Here is a 15372-nt window from a genome sequence, read left to right on the forward strand (position 1 = left end):
ATAATAAAAATGCCATAAGGAAAATAGAGGAGTGGTCTTTTTTAATATGTCATTATTTTCTATAGTTCTTTAGTGGTATGGACATGGAATAAGGTGGCATTTTGTGGGACAGTATACCAAACTTAGTGATAAAATTTATACTTTTAATTTTGGAGGACAAGGGTCTTGTATTCTCAGCCTTGTGGATAAGACAGTGCTCTGAGCTGTCTGAGGTTTCCTAAATTGGGATTCAACATCATGAAGGGTATGTGTCTGGATAGTTTATTTCTTGGTTTGGGAAGGTGAGTTTTTGTCTTTTTTCCCCCTCTGAGTTGACTTCTTTAGTTGGAGTGAAGCAGACTAGATTAAGGAAATACTGTATCTCTTATGGCATTTTTGGTTTACCATATTAGTTATGACCTGTCTTCTCTGAGCAGCAGGCCATGCTTCTCTGTTCAGTAGTTCAGTTTTCACTAACTTAACTGCAGATATGTTCTTGGAGGGACTTATTTCTAATCAATTGAATTATGGGTACTTGGATAAAATGATGATGGGTTACTTACTTTTAATAGGGCCGTCATTTTTAAGAGTAAAATCTTGTCAAGATAGGGTATATTGTACTTATGATCTAGTTCCATCTCTAACTCCATAATTTCCTTTTGCTCTTGTGATGCTACTCTATTATTGAGAAGAGGTGGTATCTTGTCAGTCTCAATTTTACAAAGAAAAAATTCTAAACAATTTCAGTCATAGTGTAGTTTTTTTTTTTTTCCTGGAGAAATAATGCATAGTGTAATATGTTGAATCCTAGAGTTGGCAAGTTTTCAAAAGTGGGGTTCTTTTGTTGTGTAGGTGGGGTGATGCTAATCAATGGGTGTTAGTCATTAGGGCATGTGTATGAGTGGTAGTTCTGAGATACAGCATTGGCAGCCCCTCTTGTCCCTGGTTTTATTTTTGATAAGCAAGTCCTGGTTTTGTTTTAATAAGCAGGTCATTAGCTGGTCTTTGGTGTAAATGTTTTTGATGTGCATAGCTGGTATGTGGATGGTTATCTATCTGAGAATGTTGTAGTCACAAATGTATATTATGGAAGTTTGCAGATTATGGTGGATATCAGGTTTTTCTAACTGCGTATTTACAGATGTAGTGAGTGAAAGGAATGTTGGGTCAGTAGGTAAAAGACTTGTGCTCTGGTCCTGGTTCAGACATCTTGATTTGTGTGACTTTGGGCAAGGCCCTTATTTCTTTGAGTTGCAGTTTCTTGTGTAAAATGGTGCTAATACCAATTTACATGCCTCATAGCGTTGTTGTGGGGATCAAATGAGATCACTGTTTGTGAGCAGCCTTCTCAGGAGTGAGAAATTGAGGGTTGTGAGCTGACTTTCTGATTTGTTTGGCCGAGGTGTTCACACAAGCCATAGAATGCTTTGTAGGCTTGGGTGGAGGAATGTAGATGGAAATCAGCTGAAAATCCCTGCCTATTAGAAGCTGAGATATTAATCCTAAATATATTCTATGGAGTACTATCAGATGCCTTGCTTTTCTTCATGATGCCATATTAGCTTCATCTTCAGGTAGCATAGGTGCCTGTTACTCTCATTTTACTTGAAGAAACTGACCAGCCAACTGATTTAGGATATGGCTGGCTATCTTCTGGAACTCACATTAGAGTTACTCTTTGAGAGTAAAGTCTTGTATTTTCTGAAGGTTGCTGCCTTTGGGGTATTTTCTGTGGAGGTGGGTGGGCACAGACAAAACTCACTGTGCTCAAATTTATAAACTTGTTCTTCTTAACAATTTTAAAGCCAGATTACATTGGATTGGGGGAGGGGAGGATACTAGATTTATTTAGTGTTTTTTTAATATAAAACTTTGTATTTGAAGCTTTCTGTGGTAATATATATTTAGGCTCATAGCCAAAGTGATTACAATGCATTGGTTTTAATATTTTCCATGAAGTAATGTGTGCTTTAGTGGGGAGGAGGAGAAATGTTATTTAATCACCAGCACTACACTAATAACCACATTTACTAAATCCTTTGTCCCTTTGCTTGAACTGAGGGTTACTTGCTTTTATACTGGTTTTCCAAAGGACTTAATCTTGTTAATGTGATGAGGTGATGATGGGAAGGACATTCCCACTGGGCCCGAAGTGGTGAAACTGGTAAAACTCCCTTTGTAAGTCCCTCTTGTTCAGCATAAGTGTCACTCCCATGTCCCTAAAGTAGAATGGAGTTTTATTGTAAGAGAGAATTTTAAGAGTGATAAACAAAAGAGATGGAAATATCTCCTGTGCCAGGTCATTGTTACCATTAAAGACTAGAATAAACTGTAATTTTGCAGATTTTCTTTTTGTCTTATGGGAAATTAAAGACTTGGTTATCCTCTCTCGGAGGGAGATAGAAAACTACTGGGCCTGCTCCTTAACAGTTTAGCTTGGCTGACATTTTTCAAGCACTTACCGTGGCATTATAGCTGTGCTGAAGCTAGGTGGAGCAGACATCACTTAGGTGTTGCCTAGCTCCAGAATCTGTCTTCTGGTGGAATTCCCTTAGGCTTCCAGACAGCAGTGGCAGCAAAGCAGATGAAATGGAAGGTAGGCCAGGGCATCTGCTCGCTCGCTCTCTCTCTCCCTTTCCTCTCGCTTTCCTTTCCTTCCCTTCCCTTCCCTCTCCCCTCTCCCCTCTCCCCTCTCGCCTCTCCCCTCTCCCCTCTCCCCTCTCCCCTCTTTTCTCTTTGCTTCCCCTCTCCCTTCCCTTTTCCTTTCTTTCTTTCTTTTCTTCTTTCTCTTTCTTTCTTTTCTTTTCTTTTCTTTTTCTTTCTTTCTTTCTTTTCTTTCTTTTCTTTCTTTCTTTCTTTCTTTCTTTCTTTCTTTCTTTCTTTCTTTTCTTCTTTCTTTCTTTTCTTTCACTTTCTTTCTCTTTCTTTTTTCTTTTCTTTCTTTTCTCTCTCTCTCTCTTTTTTAGCAGTTTATGACTCATTTGTGAGAATCAGGGAAGCACTGGGCTCAAGAAAGCCAGCACCACTTCTAGGGCTTACCCCCCATTTTAAAATTTAATATATTGGAATTTATATTGTTTCTTTTCATCTGAGATCTTCAGGCTGAAGCTGGAGAGAAATCTTTTGACCCCTCGAACAAAGAAAGCCTTTATCAAAGACAATGTAACCTTTTGAGTTTGCCAAATTAGGTGTTGCTGCAAATGGAGAAACCCAGAGTTCTCTTCTGTGCTTAAAGACACAAACATGGAAAGTTTAAGTTCCAATATGGTCACTTAATATATACAAACTTTTCTGTCTTTGCTGTCTTTGTCATTACAGCAACAACTGGATAAGCAAATAGAATGATTGTGAGCACTTGCAAACCAAATTGTGACTGTTAGTGTGTTGAGCTGCTTTTTCATTAAAATGACTGCTACAACTCTGCAGAAATCTGAGTAGTCTTGAAGATAAATTCTTGCTTGCATTTACAATAAAGAAAGAATATGAGTAATCAAAAGGCTGATGGAGTTGGAGGACTGGCGTTTTTAAGAGGAACTGATGTGGACATTGAGATTATCAGCTCCTCATCAAATATCATTAAGTACACATTATTATTTTTTTCTGTTGACCAGGGGGCCCAAGTTGTGTTGATGTTTGAGATAGTTGTATGTCTGAAGAAACAAAGCAAGGGAGAATAAAATAAATAAAAATTGAAGTATAGGGCTATATATATATATGTTTTTTTTTTATTTTTTTATTTTTTTAGGCAGAGTCTCGCTCTGTTGTCCAGGCTGGAGTGCAGTGGTGCGATCTCCGCTCACTGCAAGCTCCGCCTCCCGGGTTCATGCCATTCTCCTGCCTCAGACTCCCGAGTATCTGGGACTACAGGCACCCACCACCACGCCCAGCTAATTTTTTTTTTTTTGCATTTTTAGTAGAGACAGGGTTTCACCATGTTAGCCAGGATGGTCTTGATCTCCTGACCTCGTGATCCGCCCACCTTGACCTCCCAAAGTGCTGGGATTACAGACATGAGCCACTGCACCTGGCCATTTAGGGCTATATTTTGTGTTTTCTTCTCCCTTTAGGATTGAATAAAGATTTGATATTTTTCTATTATCTGCTTTCCTCTGTTCCAAGGTTTTTGGCCTCAGGTGTGTTCTCTGGAAATGGAATGATAGGCATTTATAATCTCCATATTTAGATATTTCCCTCACAGTGCTAGTTTCTGAGCTTATTAGAACCTAATGTTAAATGACGAGTTAATGGGTGCAGCACACCAACATGGCACATGTATACATATGTAACAAACCTGCATGTTGTGCACATGTACCCTAAAACTTAAAGTATAAAAAAAAAAAAAGAAATATCCTGGCTATGAGTCAAGGGTTTAGGACTTGGGTTTAGACAATCCTCAGTGATGTGTACAGGAATTTGGGTACAGGAATACTATTCACAGGTGAACAGAGTTTGATTTTGGCTAAAGGCATATTATTTGATCCAGATACTAATATAAAAATAATCCAAATGTTAGGACCTTAGCTTCTGCGAACCCTGACTTGAGAATAGTTAGCCATACACGTAGTTGGACTTTATGTAGGACTAACCAATCTCCTCTGCACTATTTTTGCACAGTACATTGATTATGGTATCCCTGATGACCTCTCTCCCCATCCTTGTGAGTAGCCTTCATTGCTACCACCCAAGGATGTTTTAAAAAGGCTGTGAGGAAGGATGCATGTAGGGAAATCTGAGGTTGTTCTTTGGATTTTCCCTGTTTTGTTTTAGGAAGTATCCATGATTTTATATAATAATATGTAGCAATCTTAGGTTTTTCCATTTTCACTTTTAACATAATTTTGTTATTCTTTCTGTTTGGGTGTCTACCTCTAAATTAACAAACACGAGAAATTGTGTACTCCATTTAAAAAGTGTCCTGAACAATTTAAGCTAAAAGAATATGTTGTTTCTTTTGGGTGTATAGCAAGAAGATTATATATATTTATAAATTTTTTTCCAGCAAGTGTACTTAAAAGCATGTACTTAAAATTAAGGACTTAAAAAAACTAAGCTGTACTTAACAAAATAGTCTTTAGAAAGCTTTAGGGCCGGGCGCGGTGGCTCACGCCTGTAATCCCAGCATCACGAGGTCAGGAGATCCAGACCATCCTGGCTAACATGGTGAAACCCCATCTCTACTAAAAATACAAAAAATTAGCCGGGTGTGGTGGCGGGTGCCTGTAGTCCCAGCTACTCGGGAGGCTGAGGCAGGAGAATGACGTGAACCCAGGAGGAGGAGCTTTCAGTGAGCCGAGATTGCGCCACTGCACTCCAGCCTGGGCGACAGAGCGAGACTCTGTCTCAAAAAAAAAATAAAATAAAATAAAATAAACCTTTAAAAAGGGAGGGTTTACTAAAAGCACAGGAAATTGGTGACAGGCAAAATTTGTCTTGATAATAGTACAAGTACAGATAGTGGAACAGAACAGATAATACAAGATATAAGATAAGACATGGAATAACACTTCATATTCACCTTTTTTGACCACTAAGCAGCACACAAATATGTAGCCCTTTTTGTAGAGAATAATTAAATTTCTAGATATGATACAGCTTCTTCCTCTCTGTTGGATTTTATTACACTGAGATCCTGAACCTTTTGGAAATGTAAACTCTGTGATCATGTTGGTCAATGTCATTTTACAAAGAGTTAGATACTTATACTGAAGTGTTGTTTGGATCTCGTTGGTGCTTATTGTTCTGCCGATGTGTATTAGTGAACCTACTCATGGGGAAGATAATACTATACAATGAATTTTCCCATTCAGTTGGAATTTTTTTATTACTCTGTTTTCTATGTTTTTCATTTGGACGTAAATTATTTTGGCTTCCATTCAACCTATTTCAGCTAGTTTTTACCATAATACACATGGCTTAAGATTTATAGGGGGCTAAGAGTGGAGAGTGTATCTTCATTCAAACAAACGGTAAGAAAGGAACTTTCAAAACTGTTTTAGTTTTGCAAAGATTAGAAAAGTACAATTCTACTTTCTCAACTTTTCATCCTTGTTAAAGGCCTGGAAATTTGCAGCATTTTTTTCTTTATTTTACTTTTCTAATTTGTTACACAAAGTGAAATTCCACACATAAACATACAAGCTGAAGGTTGGGTTTATTCATAGGTTTTGTCTTAATTATAGATATTTAGTTTATTGAATATCTTATTGAGTATTGAGTACCTGCTGTGGTCCAGGCACCTTCTTAGGTCCCAGGTGTACAAAGAGGAGCCAATTGTGGTTACTGCCTCTATGGAATTTGCATAGAAGTGTGAGAGAGTGAGATGAGTGAGCCAGCACTTATAATACATCTACGCAGGATAAAATGGGAGCACAGAAGAGGAACATCTATATCAGTGGGTCTCTGAGAGCTTCTTCAGGAAAATAATGCTTTATCTGTGATTTGAAATATAGTAGGAATTTAGCAAGATAGAGAAAAAGGAAAAGGAGGTAAAATATTTTTCAGGTAAAAGAATGTACACGGGTATAGAGGTGATCATTATTAGCAAATTGGCTACATCCCGATTTGTAAGTATTTGGATTTTTCAAACCTTGTATTTCATGTAGAAGAGCTGAATGCATTAGTCTCATCTCCATAATCCAGGTATTGAAATTTAACCCACGCATAAATTGGATTTTTTTCTGAGGTCTTTAATAAGAGAAAAATAAAAGAAAAAACCACACAGTGTATAATAGATTTCAATATAGCACAGCAAACACTGATGAATTTTTTTGCAACAAGTTCAATATTATAAAATAGAACAAAATTGGAATTTTTAAAACCAAAAATTATTCTAGATTTACCAGCTCACTGGAATGATTTTTTTATAGTATGAAAATTCTATTAGTAATATAAAAATATTCATTTATAAGTTGTTATCGTTGATTATATTTTCTTAAGTTATATTTTCAGTTTTTGAAAAGCAATAATAATTTGCTATGACCCTATAGCCCAGTTCTTAATTTCTGGATCTGATACTAGCGTCTCTTAGGTAGAAAACACATTTTCTATATGATAATATCTGTAAAGAGCACATAAATCCTTGGAACACTATTAGGAAAACAAAATTGATGTATCTCTTATTGCTTTTTTTTTTTTTTCCTTTTAATCAAGACAAATTTCAAGGAGGAAGGCAGATGTTTCTCCACTTCGTTTTTGTTTAAATGTACCACTTGGGATTTGAAGCTTCCGCACTTCTTCTGTTTGTTTGGATTTTTTTTTTCATGGCTTGATCCCAAACAATGGAATAAAAAATTTAGAGAAAGTTTTGTTTGAAATTGCAGGGCGCTATGAGAATTATTGCAAATCCCTGATGTCTCCTTGTCTGCCCTCAATTCTCCTATTTTTGGTAATAATGCAGGCAGTCATTTTAGAAAACTTTGCTTTGTTCATTTTACTGAGCCTCTTCCAGAGGCTGTGTGCCAGAATCAACAGCAGCCAACCACAGCCAAGATCCTAGGGCGTAAACTCAGACTTCATCTCTCAAATATTGCTACTTGAAATTTGCATAAACGTTGAAGAAAAAGTTAAAAGAGCCTGTATAACTCCTCTTCATGTATTTTAGGAGCCTCAGACAGTCAAGACATTAAAATATCTTCTGATTGAGCAGTGGATCTAAGCACAGATACCACACTGCAGACAGGGAGGAGGATATGAAAAAAATCATGTGAGATAGACGACAGAGGCTTATTTGAAGAGGCTACAAAGCAACAAGTAATGCCAATTTAAAATGATTACATGTTAATGCAACAAGTAAAACACATTGAAGGCTGCTCAGATTACACTGGCTGAAGTACAGACTTAATTACTCATGTTAGAGATTCCTAAAACAAAGGCTTTTAAGCCAGTGATATGTAGCTGGTATGATATTGAAAAGCATTGGAAAACCTAGGTAAATGCCTAGAGGAAATTTTAAGGAAGATTCCGTCAAGTCTGGATACCTTATCCTTATTCTTAAATGAATATATTTCTGAGGCGCTGGAGCTGGTTAAAATCAATGGCAGCTTATTCTGTTGTTTGCAGTTTTTATGTACAATTGGGGCTGATAAACCTGAATAAATAAAAGAGCCTTGTCTGGATTGAGTTACAGTTAGTGCTAAACATCAAGGGTTCATATTGTATTTCTTAAAAGTTCTTTGTGGAGTGATTCTGAGATTGGTATTAAGAGGGTATGCCAAGGGTATATATTGGCAATTTTTATTTTGTTTGTATTTATCTTAGAGTCATTTGGGTAGGTCACATTCTCTCTGCCCCTACTTCCAACTTCTCCTCATTAGATTGTAAGGATCATGAGGACAGAGATTGTTTGTTTTATTTGTGCTTAATTTTCATGCAGTGCCTAGTAGGGGACAATGCTCACAGTAGTTGCTCAACAAATATTAGTGGAACTGTATTAAAATTGAGTTTTTGCTCACATTTATTGTTTATTTTACCTTTAGTGGATCACTTCTCCTTATGCCTTCAGTGCTATACTTTTTTAAAAGAAGTGTGTTAGTCTGTTTTGCATTGCTCTAAAGGAATACCTGAGGCTGAATAATTTATAAAGAAAAGAGGTTTATTTGGCTAATAGCTTTGCGGGTTGTACAAGAAGTTTAGAACCAACATCTGCTTCTGGTGAGGGCTCAAAAAACTTTCATGGCTGAAGGTGAAGAGGGAGCAGGTATGTAACATGGCAAGAGAGGAGGGAGCAAGAGAGATGTCAGGCTCTTTCAAACAACCAGCTCACATGGTAGCGAGAACTCACTCATTACTGTGGGTGGGCACCAAGCTATTCATGAGACATCTGCCCCCATAACCTAAACACCTCCCAGTAGGCCCCACCTTCAACATTGGGGATTACATTTCAACATGAGATTTGGAAGGGACAAAATAGCCGAACTATATCAAGCACAAAGAAGATACAGAGATAGTCAATGGTGGAGCTAGTATTCAAACCCAGATTGGTCTGATTTCTGCATCCGTGCCTTCAACTGCTTAACTGCATTGCTTCAAATACTCAGAAAAGAAGAAATGTTTTCTATATCCCAGGAACTTAAAAGTGAAAAAGCAGACAGCTAGAAGACCATGTAGTGCTGAATTGAGAGTCATGAGTGTTACAGGGATAGGGGGTGGTGGCCCTGTGAGGACCAGAACCCTCCAGGGGAAGCTTTCTGGGTGAGGCAAGAGGTGAACTGGGCCTTGAAGGAATGGGTAGAATTTAGATAGTAATGAGGAAGGCAGAAATCAGAGGAAGCACAGACATGCATGGAGGAATGGAACTGAGTTCAATGACGATCTGTTCAGGAAAGAGGGCATAAACTGGGCAGAGAGTGCAATGGAAGTGGTGGGGAGTAATACTGGGCAGGTAAGGTAAGCTCTGATCTGGAAGGTCAGCATGGGAGCCTAGACTGGTTAAAGTAAGAAATGGCTTGTCCTTGGAAGAAAAAGTGCCAAACTTGGTACCGTGTGAAGGTACTGCACAGACCTCCCAACTGGTTCTTAGGAGAGCCAAACTGAGGCTAAGTTCTGAGAACTAAGTAAGAACTGACAGCCATTGTAGGTTAGAAAGTAGTGGGGCAACATGTGACAAGTAGTGCTTCTGGAAGGTTAGATGCTATTAGAATAAAATCATTGCCATTTTGGGGAGCTGGGAAAATGGATGTCTTCAGTCTAGTCTAAAAAGGGATGACTTGAATAAGCTTATATAAGAAAGAAAAGAAAAACCTTTTTACTCACTGGACCATTTCATAATCTTGACTTTTTTCAAACATAAATCTGTGTCATTTTTCTTATTTAAAACAGCTGAGTAGTTTACTCTCCTACTTAGAGCTGTGATCCTTATCATGGGCTCTTGTGATCTAACCCCAGCGTACCTCCCTGGCCTCTGTCATTGCTTAATAACCTCTAGCCATATGAACCTGGAATACCAGTCTAATTCCCACTTCAAGGCCTTTACACTTGTTGTTTCCTCTGCCTGGGGTGCTCTTCCCTCATATCTTCATGACACTTGTTCATTTACATTGTAGCTCAAAGCATACCTCCTCAGGGAGGCCTTTCCTAGACACTATCTGAGGTACGCTCTTGCACCCCCAGCCTTCATGGTTGCTTTTTATACATTACTGGGTTTTGTTTCCAATGGAACTTATCACTTATTACTGTCCACAATTATTTTATTTATTAATTTTTTAGCCACCTTTCTCTTATAGAAATAAGGTTCCTGAGGACAGGGAGTTTATTCTGTATACTACGGTATCCCTGACATCAGGGCCTGTGCCTGCTGATAGTAGATGCTTTCTAAATAGGTTCTGAATATTAGATAGCTAGTTCCCAAATCCACTGCACTGAAAGTGTATGAAAATTGGAAATTGGCTTCTAGATTTTTATATTGTATTGCCAAATGATGGAGTGATGAGATTGAAATCTACTACTTCTTTTTGCCTTTTTTTTTTTTTTTTTTTGGTGGAGTAGAGGAGGGCCTGCACAAACAGCAGATACACACGCAGTAAATAAGATTTATTTCAGCCAGCGAGTATTTATTGACATGAAAATTGGGGTTAAATGTGACTCTTTGTGAGTGACTAGTTTCTTGGAGGCTATTGAAGCATCAGTTTAAACATCAGTTCTCTGTGGTATGATTTAATGTTTCTTTTTTTAACTTTATAAGCATGAAGCTGTCTTCAATTTTATTGTTAAATTTAAGTGTTTTACATTGGAAAAAAGTAAATTGAATTTTGAAATGAGGTCTTTCCCGGTCTCACTTTCATGGTTTCAGATTATCAAAGTTTTAATTTCTCTTTGTATGGAAGATAATTATAGTATTCATTTTTGCTCCTGAGTAAAGCCACGAGTCTCAAGATTATTTTTCTTTCTTAAAAATTAGAATTGTCAATTTATAGTTGTATACATTTATAGGGTACAAAGTGATGTTATAATTTGCTAATACAATGTAGAACAATTAAAAGGTAGTGTATCCTTCATCTCAAATATTTAACATTTTTTGAAATGTACTCTCTTAGGAATTTTGAAATGTACAATACCCTATTATTAACTATATTCACCACACTATGCAATATATCTCAAACATATAAAAAAATTCTTCTTGTGTAACTGTAGCTTTTTGATGGCCATTGACCATCAGGCCCGTAGCTTCCGTAACCATCATTCTCCTCTCTGCTTCTATGATTTTGATGGTTTTCAATTCTACATATAAGTGAGAACATGCTATATTTGTTTTTCTGTGCCTTATTTCACTTAGCATAATGTTCTCCAATTCTATCCATGTTGTCTCAAATGACAGAATTTCTTTCTAAAGGTTGAATAGTATTCCATTGTATATATCTACCACACCTTTTTTTTTTTTTTTTTTTTTTTTTTTTTTTTTTTTGTGATGGAGTCTCCCTCTGTCACTCAGGCTGGAGTGCAGTGGCGCGATCTTGGCTCACTGCAACCTCCGCCCCCCAGGTTCAAGTGATTCTCCTGCCTCAGCCTCCTGAGTAGCTGGGATTACTGGCGCGCTATAATTTTTGTACTTTTAATAGAGATGGGGTTTCATCATTTTCGCCGGGCTGGTCTTGAACTCCTGACCTCGTGATCCACCCGCCTCGGTTGCCCAAAGTGCTGGGATTATAGGCGTGAGCCACTGTGCCCGGCCTATCTACCACCTTTTATTTATCCATTCATCTGTTGATGGACACTTCCATAACTTGGTATGGGTGTACAGACATCTTTTCAATAAACTGATTTAAAATATTTGGGGTAAATATCCAGCAGTGGGATTACCAGATCATGTGGTGATTCTATTTTTAGTTTTTTGAGGAACATCTGCACTGTTTTTCACAATGGTTGTACTAATTTACATTCCCATTAACAGAGTAGAAGGATTCCATTTCTCCACATCCTGTTTATTCAGACAATATGTTACCATCTAAATCATCTAAGACCTCTGTATTATATAGCTTTTGAGTATTTTTAAAAGTGGACACTCAAGCGTTTATATAGTCGTAGTCAGTGTGTGGTTCCTCAGACCTGTGGTATCAACATCACCTGGGAATTTGTTAGGAATGCAGATTCCCAGGCTCCCTACGGACTTAGTCAGAAATTGTGGGGGTCGAGTCCAACACTCTTTTTTAAAAAGCCCTCCAAGTGATTCCAATGCTTACTAAAGTTTGAGAACCGTGGCTCAGTAAATGTTAAAGGTTCAAGGTGGCATGATCCCACACATCAGCCAAGTGGCATTAATTATTAGCCTGGTAAGCCCACCTTCTTTTCAGTCACTGAGTTTGATTGGTTCACTAAGGCTAGGCTGTAAAGTTATTTGCTAGATTGATTGTTACATATTGACTTTGGGTTGTTTGTATTTCTCTGAACCTGTCACTGTAATGATTTGTCAGGACACTTAATAGGAACAGGCCGTGATTTTTGCACCCATGGCATTCTGAGTCATGGGTGGCTGGGTCGTTACGTACTCCAGGTTTCTTCAGGCACTGGGCATGCCATTCATGTACTTTTAAGGAGGGAGCTGTTGCTGGTGGATCACAGGGAACCTTCAGGGACATTTAGTTCACTCTCAGCTTGGTTTACAGGTAGGGAAATTGAGCCCCCATGAAGTTGTGCTTTGCTTGCAGTTAGGTGTACAGACAGGATTTCAGGTCTCCTGAGTCCCTCCACTGCACCAGGATTCCTGCAGGGGGACAGAGCTACAGCTTTTTCTGTGCCTACAGGACATTCCTTTCCTACTGTGAGGATTTTATTTATTTATTATTTTATTTAAAGAAAAAAAGTAAATAGAAAAAACCCCGGAAGTTCTCACTGAAACTAATAAAAGTGTCTAAAGAGAATGAAAAAATCAGTTTGAGAACTTTGGTATGGAGGAAATAACCTGACATTAACTGTTTTAATTATAGTTGTTGCATTGGGCTTATCAGTGTGGGAAGAGGGAGCATTTGAGCCTTACAGGGAAGTGGGATATGGACAACAAGATGACCCTCTTCCTGAATTTGCCTCTTTGGGCCTGCAGCCTGGTGACTCTTTGTGTGACCCAGCTGTCATAGAGATGGGTTGGACTTTTACTGAGAGCTGGGTCCTAAGCCCAGCACTGCCACCAGCTAGTGGTGCGATGCCCCATAGAGAGGCCACTTATTCTCTCTGGCCTTTGCTATTGGTAAATGGGTATAATAATATCCACCCTGCCAATCCTGAGACATTTCAGGTAGTGGGAAGCAGTGTATCTTGGTGGTTAAGGGCAGAGTCTCTGGATTCAAATTCTGGCTTTCTAACTCACTGGCATGACAGTAGGCAGGCCACTTATCCTCCCTGTTTTCTCACCTGAGAATGGGTATAATGAAATTTACTTCTAAGGGTTGTTGTGAAGATTAAATTAGTTAGCTAATTTATGTAAACTACTTAGGACAGTGCCTGGTATTTAGTAAGTTCTATGTGTTAGCTCCTATTATTATTACTATTACCATTTAAAAATATTATTTCAAGGATGAGATGCATTTTCTGTAAACATGTTCTCAAATGATTCTACTACTGGATACAATACTGGGCTCTGATGCAGTAATTGTTGGTGGAGAAGTTGTTCTGACATCCAGCTTTCACCTGGGCTACTGGTTTTGAGGCCAGGGATGGCCAGGCCTAGAGTCTCTGATCTTGCACAATTTATGCATAGAGTGGTGTGGTTAGAGGAAACTTGGAGGGGGAGCTTCTCAGTTTTGCTTTCAGGTATTTATACATTAACTATCATAAGAGATGGACATCTTAATAACTTCCAAGAAAGAGTTCATGAGCTTCAATTTTGATATTTATTGTTTGACTAGGTTTCTTTCTGTCTTACCTTTCCAGTTGTTAGGGTTCTCGATATGTATTTTGGTGATGAAAATTTCAACTCTAAAAGCTAAACAATTAAGATATTGTAATTATCCAGCAAGTGATTGGCAGATTTGGGGTAGACTTCTTCCATTCTTGGCTGAAATCAATGAAAATGTCTACTATTGCTGTTGTTTTTGTTCTTTTTTTCTGAAAAGTCTGTTTTTGGGAGGGCCTCAGATGGTAAAGTGCCATTTCATTGTCTCTTAAAGGGAATGGGGGAGTCAACAGTTTGAGAATTTTTGTTTTATCTGTATGTATAAAATTACCTTCTCCTTTTATTTCTTTTGATACTCTCTCTACAGTCTGTATTCATGATTTACTCCACATCTTTTTATGGGCCCTTTAAAGCTAGAGATTATGTTTATTTGTTTATTTATGTATTCCATTTCTCCTTTTTTCTGGATCCTAATTTTGTGCCTGGTACATACGAGGCTTTCAATTTTAGTTTGTCGAATTACTGTTATTGCTGTTTCTGATTACTTCTTGAAGCGGTCTGTTTTAAAACTTTACCTGAAGGCTACGTAATTCATCAGTATAATGGTCGTCTATTATTTATCTAGCATTTTCCTAAACACTCATTGATGAATCCTTACAATACTCATACGAAGTATCTAAATCCCAAGATGATGTGTCATGTCATAGATGGTATGGCTTTAATTTTTAATTGGGAGATGGAGATGTGACGGCTGGAGATATTGAAACACAGAGAAGTAAGAGCATCGTTCAAGACCACAAACGTGGTTATTGTTGGAAGACACTTTTGGGATGGGCTTCTGTGCTAGAAGCCAAAACATAAAAAACTGATTAAAACTCTAAAAAGAAACCCAGATTAGGTGGGAATGAATGCTGATCTGGATTGGATTACACTTCTTTGGTGTCTGAGGGTTATGATTAGTGATTTACTTCTAATATGCATTTGTTTTTATTTTTAGCATTGCAGTGTCGAGATGGCTATGAACCCTGTGTAAATGAAGGAATGTGTGTTACCTACCACAATGGCACAGGATACTGCAAGTAAGTTTTTCTCTTTATGTATTTTCTTTTTGCGATAGAACACTGGACAAGATTTGATTCTACTCCTCTATTTTTAACGCTTCTGTGAATGTTACTGGTTCTTGAGCTTTCCTGGTACATATTTTGGTTGGGGGTGAGGATGGAAGGATGTGGATGCCAGATAATTGGCTAATAAGAACTTCTTACTATCTTACTGTTATCTTTCTCACTGTGAAAAACACTTTTCAGTGAGTGGTTAGTTAATGTATATGGGGTAGACCGGGCATGGTGGCTCATGCTGGTAATCCCAGTGCTTTAGGAGGCTGAGTCGGGCGAATCACGAGGTCAGGAGTTCAAGACCAGCCTGGCCAACATAGTGAAACCCTATCTCTACTAAAAATACAAAAATTAGCCGGGTGTGGTGGCGCATGCCTGGAGTCCCAGCTACTCAGGAGGCTGAGGCAGGAGAATGACTTGAACCCAGGAGGCGGAGGTTGCAGTGAGCTGAGACCACGT

At 38.2% G+C, this 15372-nt stretch overlaps 2 protein-coding genes across 3 annotated transcripts in view; both read left to right on the top strand.

Moving 5' to 3' along the window:
• Window positions 1-15372, top strand: part of LOC115837636 (putative neuroblastoma breakpoint family member 7) — a 655832-nt gene that overhangs the window by 423235 nt on the left and 217225 nt on the right.
• NOTCH2 (notch receptor 2) overlaps window positions 1-15372 on the top strand; it is a 164005-nt gene that overhangs the window by 25037 nt on the left and 123596 nt on the right. For both annotated transcript variants that reach the window (XM_030824712.1, XM_030824713.1), the window contains exon 2: window positions 14796-14877. In XM_030824712.1, the coding sequence (XP_030680572.1) occupies window positions 14796-14877 (82 nt within the window). The remainder of the gene's footprint in view (window positions 1-14795; window positions 14878-15372) is intronic.

Source organism: Nomascus leucogenys, chromosome 12, assembly GCF_006542625.1.
Source record: "Nomascus leucogenys isolate Asia chromosome 12, Asia_NLE_v1, whole genome shotgun sequence".
NCBI classification, from domain to species: Eukaryota; Metazoa; Chordata; class Mammalia; order Primates; family Hylobatidae; genus Nomascus; species Nomascus leucogenys.